This window comes from Scylla paramamosain, chromosome 22 (assembly GCF_035594125.1).
Source record: "Scylla paramamosain isolate STU-SP2022 chromosome 22, ASM3559412v1, whole genome shotgun sequence".
Taxonomy (NCBI): domain Eukaryota; kingdom Metazoa; phylum Arthropoda; class Malacostraca; order Decapoda; family Portunidae; genus Scylla; species Scylla paramamosain.
Window position 1 is genome coordinate 3671501 of NC_087172.1, and position 6000 is coordinate 3677500.

The 6000-nt window shown below is 44.3% G+C and overlaps 1 protein-coding gene across 2 annotated transcripts in view; it reads left to right on the plus strand.

The window, feature by feature from the left end:
- LOC135111437 (uncharacterized) overlaps positions 1-6000 on the plus strand; it is a 103601-nt gene that overhangs the window by 92586 nt on the left and 5015 nt on the right. Inside the window, exons 3-5 of one of the 2 annotated variants that reach the window (XM_064024727.1) lie at positions 3522-3791; positions 4132-4198; positions 5266-5394. In XM_064024727.1, coding sequence (XP_063880797.1) covers positions 3522-3791; positions 4132-4198; positions 5266-5394 — 466 coding nt within the window. Of the gene's footprint in view, positions 1-3090; positions 3792-4131; positions 4199-5265; positions 5395-6000 lie in introns of those variants that run through there. The other variant, XM_064024726.1, reaches the window with a different exon arrangement.

The following is a 6000-nucleotide window of genomic DNA, read 5'->3' on the forward strand; positions in this document are numbered from 1 at the left end:
ATTCGGCACTAATGACGCGGCCCAGGCAGGTAGCCGCCGCCGGTAGCTAATTGGGGGTTTAATTGCGCCCTGCCTGATCACCTGGAATGACGTAGGCTTGCCCGGCTGTGTTCTTTCCTCTCTCTGCTTTATTATTATTGCTCTTTTTATGCCTGCCCGATCCCGCGTGATGATCAGTGAATTATGGAAATGAGTGAAGCTTTCCGCGGCGCAGCGCTCGGTATGAAACGCCTTGTCTCGTATACAACAGCGTAATGTTTTGTGTTTCTGTGTATTAGAAAGGTAAAATATTCATTGTAATTTCGGGTAATTCAGAATTCACAAAAAAAAAATCTTAAATGAGAGTAACTGAATATATGATTGCTTTTAAATTCAAGTTTTGAGTCTTTTTCATCGTGATTTCAAGCATTTTTCTTTTTTAAGTGAGAATAACTGGAATATAAGATGAATGAGAAAGATATAGCTGAGATCATCATGCCATTGTCGATCGCTTTAATTTCCAATGAGTAATGGTGATAATTATGATGATGATGATGATGATGATGATGATGATGATGATGATACTGGTAGTGATAGAGATGATGATCAGAGATTACACATTATTTCAAACAGCAACATGCTTTTATATCTTTATTGAACTGTTGGAGTTAATGACATTCACTTTTCTAGAAAGGAAAAAAACTAACGACTGTAAAAAAATAAATGATAGAAAGGATGACAGTAATAATGACGATAATGGTAATGAGAACGATGACAATTATGACGACGATGACAAGCACGAGTGGTTATGCTAAGCGGGACTGGCTGCTTACCATGACTAATGTCCCCTTGATAACATGTCCTCTCTCTCTCTCTCTCTCTCTCTCTCTCTCTCTCTCTCTCTCTCTCTCTCTCTCTCTCTCTCTCTCTCTCTCTCTCTCTCTCTAGGTAACTTTGTTTGCCGCCTGGGTCTTTCGTGTCTAGTTGTGTGTGTGTGTGTGTGTGTGTGTGTGTGTGTGTGTGTGTGTGTGTGTGTGTGTGTGTGCATGCGTGTGCGCCCGAGCGTGGTCGCCTGTTCGGAGGGATTGGGAATATTGGGGGTCACGCACATATGCAAATGAGGCGCTGAGACGCATATCAGTTCGCCGCAGAGAGAAAGAGAGAGAGAGAGAGAGAGAGAGAGAGAGAGGGGGGAGATGGGTAATGAAACTGGAGACAAACAGGAAATTCAAGATTCTTATTCCATTTACATATTTATTTCATATTTTTCTTTCCTACTTCCGTTTCCTTCACTGTTATATTCATTTTCTTTTATATATACATTACATTATTTTTTTTCTGCCATGTCGTATTCCCTCCTAAATGCAAATTAAGTTCCCGTTGGACGCATGCTGATATACAGAACATGAACAGTAACATTAATTAACCTGCCTGGAAGCACCACAAAAGTCAGGTTTGGATTCCTGTTTTCCTGGCATGAAAATACACCAAGGAAATAACAGCACCTTTGGAACGTAAACAAATCAAGTTGGTATCGATAATAATCGAGGAAGACGTAATGAAGTAACAATAGTCATTTTAAAATACGAAAACCTTTTCTTCACAATTAGTTTCAAGTTCTACTCGCAACACGTGGCATGAAATAATTATATGTTTTGTACAGAGACTGTCACTTGTAGGCCTGACGGCTTCTTGCAGCTTCCCTTACGAGTGTTTTCATATGCTGTTAATAATAATGCTCTTAATAAACCTCTGAATCCCGTGAGCTGAAGTGGTGGTCATCACAGGTTCTATTAAACACTTATAACTCTCATCTTTGATAACAGTGGCGGGAGAAACGGACACGCTGACCTCCAGACAAGGTACAGAGGGGAGGAAGTGAAAAACTATCCTCGACACTCGCACGTGGAGGAGAAAGAAGAACCTTACGACAATGCAGTACATTAACGGATTCGAGGTCGACTGGTTTCTTCCCTCCCCCTCTTTGTTTATTTATTTCTTTATCAGATTGAGGGGATGGTCGATTAATAAGTAAAGGGGTGACGTGGGGACAGAGAGATATGTTGCCTCGTCCTACTCTCGCCGGCGGACAAATGACCCTGTGATTACGGCTAATGCATCGTCTAATTATCCCCGGAATGTGTATATGGTCAGGGCGCCGGTAACGAGGGCTGAGGACCACCTGCCTCGCCTCCCGCACCAGCCTACCTCTTCTCTCCACTGGGGATTTCAAACGTAGGAATCCCAGAAGACGTGAGGCATTTGGTGCGTGTGTTGCTTCAGGTCCCTTTAAACGTGAGGCCGATCGGGTGTTCTCATCTCGTCGCCGCAAACTGTGTGTCGTTCTCTCAAGATGGGGGAGTTTATATGGGCTGGTGGTGGTTTGCGGTCATGTAATTACAGCCATTTCGTTTTGTTTTGTGTTCACTGTGTGTGTCTGTGGTGAGTCTGTGTGTGTGTGTGTGTGTGTGTGTGTGTGTGTTACTATAGCAACGCGTTTAAGTGTAGCGGTTGTGTGGTGGTGGCAGAATGTACTACGTAGGTGTTGACAAATACATGATGTCAGACATCGACCCGTATTCTGAAACTGAACCTCCTGTACATTTCAAAGGCTTTAGTTGAAGTTACACGGGCTTTTAAGGGTGTTTGTAATGTTCTTCTGACAGATTAAAGAGATTCCTACAGCACTGACAGGATAAATACTCTTGAGAACCCGGCTAATCATCTCTGTGACCTTGGCAAATAGTCGTGGTGAGAGAGCAAAGTGTTTCCGAATACGGGCCATACAGCGGGCAGGTGTGGTGTATGCAGTGAAGAATGTGGCAACACTTGTGGAGTGACAGTTAAAGCGACAAGTACGTTGAGTAGTGGCGGTATGTGGTGATAGCAGGTGTGTGTGTGTATGTGTGTGTGTGTGTGTGTGAGCAGGTGTGTGGTGGTGGTGGCGATGCAGCAGACGGTCTCTCCCACACAGCTCTCACCGTCATCTGCCTGGGAGCCGAGACATAATGAGAGATAAGAGCGATAACACGTTCTCTCCCAGCCACTGCTATTTACCAGCTACGAAATATATACTGACACGATCGGCAATATCAGTCAGTCATCATTTCATATTCTCACGTGTTTAGTATTGCGGTGGATTTCCTGAGAGATGATACAGGAAAATGCCTCGTTTCGATCTGTCAGCTATAAGTTATGAATTTCTTGCCCTCTCGTTCATTGGCAACTGTGGAATGATGCTTCGTCGTGTCTCCTGAGTGTCTTCACAGCTTTGCCAATCAGCTCTCAGCCGTCCGAGTCACACACACACACAAACACACACACTCACACATCCATCACTCAAGACTCACTGCTGTCCCTCATACCATCCACATCTCCAGCATTCTCCTCTCTCAACCATCCATCTCTCGCATCCACACCATGGTTACATTTCATATTCTAGTGATCTTCAGCATCATCACCGCCTCTTCCTCCCTCGAGCTGCCAGTCAGCGAAGTCCTCACCATTGCGGATGCTGAATACAGTGTTCTTGACTTCATCAGGTTAAGTTTCCAGCCGCTACTCAGCACAGACGCCCTTCAGCAGACCACTCTTGAAACTCTGGCGCCCTGGACCTTTTCCTCCCTCCGTTCAAGTATAGAAGCCGCCACCACCTTCTGCGTCGCCTCCAAGGGATCTTCGGGAAAAGCAGGAGCCGAGGCAAGTGAAGGGAATGAAGAAATGCCCATGTCCTTGAGAAGATTCGGCATGGAGGACTCCGGGGACTCCTCCAGATGGCAGCACGCCTTCACCACCTTCACTAAGGAGCTGGGGTGAGGATTTTGCTCTTGTGATTAACCTAACACGGTAAGTTAACTCCTAAACTCCAGTGACTTCTCAAGCTTAACAAAATGGTGTGATGCAAATTTATAGCATAATTCTGAAAGGTTCCATCCACAAAACGTGGTCGACTTACTTAGAATTTTTAGTGCCTGTACTTACATTTATGCTCAGTAATATTATATGGGATACATAATTACTAATAAATCCCACGTTGTTATCAGTACTTGACTGTGAAAGGAGAGGATAATAACTCTGTTTCCTTTCATTCCTGCGTTATTTAGTCCTTCATTCATTAATAATTCTCCTCCCCTTTCCCTTCCTCCTTCCCAGGACTGCCTTAACCCTGCCAGGAGTGCTGAGGGACGCTGACCTCGCCTTCCTCGAGCTCACCAAGACTGTGAGTAACAATCCTCGGACTGAAGAAGGATTTGGGGGAGAGAGAGAGAGAGAGATAGATAGATAGATAGATAGAGAGAGAGAGAGAGAGAGAGAGAGAGAGAGAGAGAGAGAGAGAGAGAGAGAGAGAGAGAGAGAGAGAGAGAGAGAGAGAGAGAGAGAGAGAGCTTATCTACGTAATTACTGTCAGTAAAGAAAAAAAATATAGAAAAAGCATGTTGGTTGAAATACATATCAATCGCTTCATGTTCTCTACTCACAGTTGTTGTTCTGTTGTACATTGTGTAATACGAGTTTCTGCGGATATTAGTAAAGGTAAAAGTACAGGTTACTCTAAGTGAAATTTGTTCTATGCACATATGTATTCTGAGGCGTTGTTTAGCCGTGGTATGAAATTCAAGTGCGGCCTGGCGACAGATACAACAGCCTTGGCGGGCGGGTATCCATGGCGGGATGTATAGAAGTGAATGTCAGTTAATGAAATTGTGAATTATTCAGTCACGGTCTCTGCAAGTTTTGGAGCATTACAGTATTATATAATGAGACGAGTGGTATTAACAGGCTGCGTGGGACCACGCCTCCCCGGGCAAGGATGGTAGAGGAGAGAGATCAGCATCAAATCAGCTGATTGTCAGTCATTTACATGCAGTCTCACGCCGAAACAGTGACAGTGAATACGTTGAGAAAGAGAGAGAGAGAGAGAGAGAGAGAGAGAGAGAGAGAGAGAGAGAGAGAGAGAGAGCCAGCAGTCACACACTTAGAGTAATTTGGGGATGTGGACATGATGTTTCTCCTGCCGTCGTTGTATCTGTCATGTGTCGCCAGACTTCACTTGAATTTCATACCACGGCTAAACAAAGCCTCAAAATGCATATGTGCATAGAATATTTTAGACTTAGAATAACTTGTACTTTCACCTCTAGCAGTATCCGCAGAAACTCGTGTTACACCGATATATCCTGCTCTCCCACAAATAGTGCACCAATAACAACACTTCATTAGCCACACTCATGTAAATTTTTCCATATTAACTCCATCCTCCCGTCCAATCCCGCTCCACTTTGCCAGGGCGTGCACCACTCCCGCGCGGGCAGGGCAGGGCAAGGCCTCGGTGGCAGCGCCGTGGTGGTGTGCGTCGTGGAGGGCGTTCTTTCCTTCTCTCTCACGCCCCTGCCGCCCTCCCTCGCCGCCCTCCAAGTAAGTGTTGCAGTGCATGCTGAATTTTCCTCATGGATGCATACCACTTAACAAACGCATATTTCTTCTTATCAACACACTAGAATGTATGACAGTGTTATAATTGAGGGGGGAGGAATAGACAATGAATACTTTGCGGTCACATTATTCATTACAGGAAAATGTAGCACATTTCATGGATGCCTCGAAGCATGTTAATCATAAGGCTACAAGAAAAAAAAATTGCAGAAGAACCGGAATATTAACACAATCGTAAACATCGGAAGCTATTTTGGCACACTATAAATTCAGGTGTTGCTGTTTGCTTCACTGGACTGCGAACGGATGTCTGCCTCGTTACTCTCATCAGTCTAAAAATCTTCAAATTCATATAAATAACGGAAATTTCAACTTGATACAATACATGGGAGGAGAATTCGGTTATTGTATTGCATGTTATTAGGTTATCATGATTGTCTCGGTTGTTTTGATAAATGCAGATGCTTAACGTTGCGTAAATTGTTTGTCTTGAGTTGGAGAGCGGGAAATATGCATGGGCGGGGTAGGGATGAGTTACGTGGAGAGAAGTAAGTGGAGGCTTTTCGTTGTGGTGAAGCTGCTGAGAGA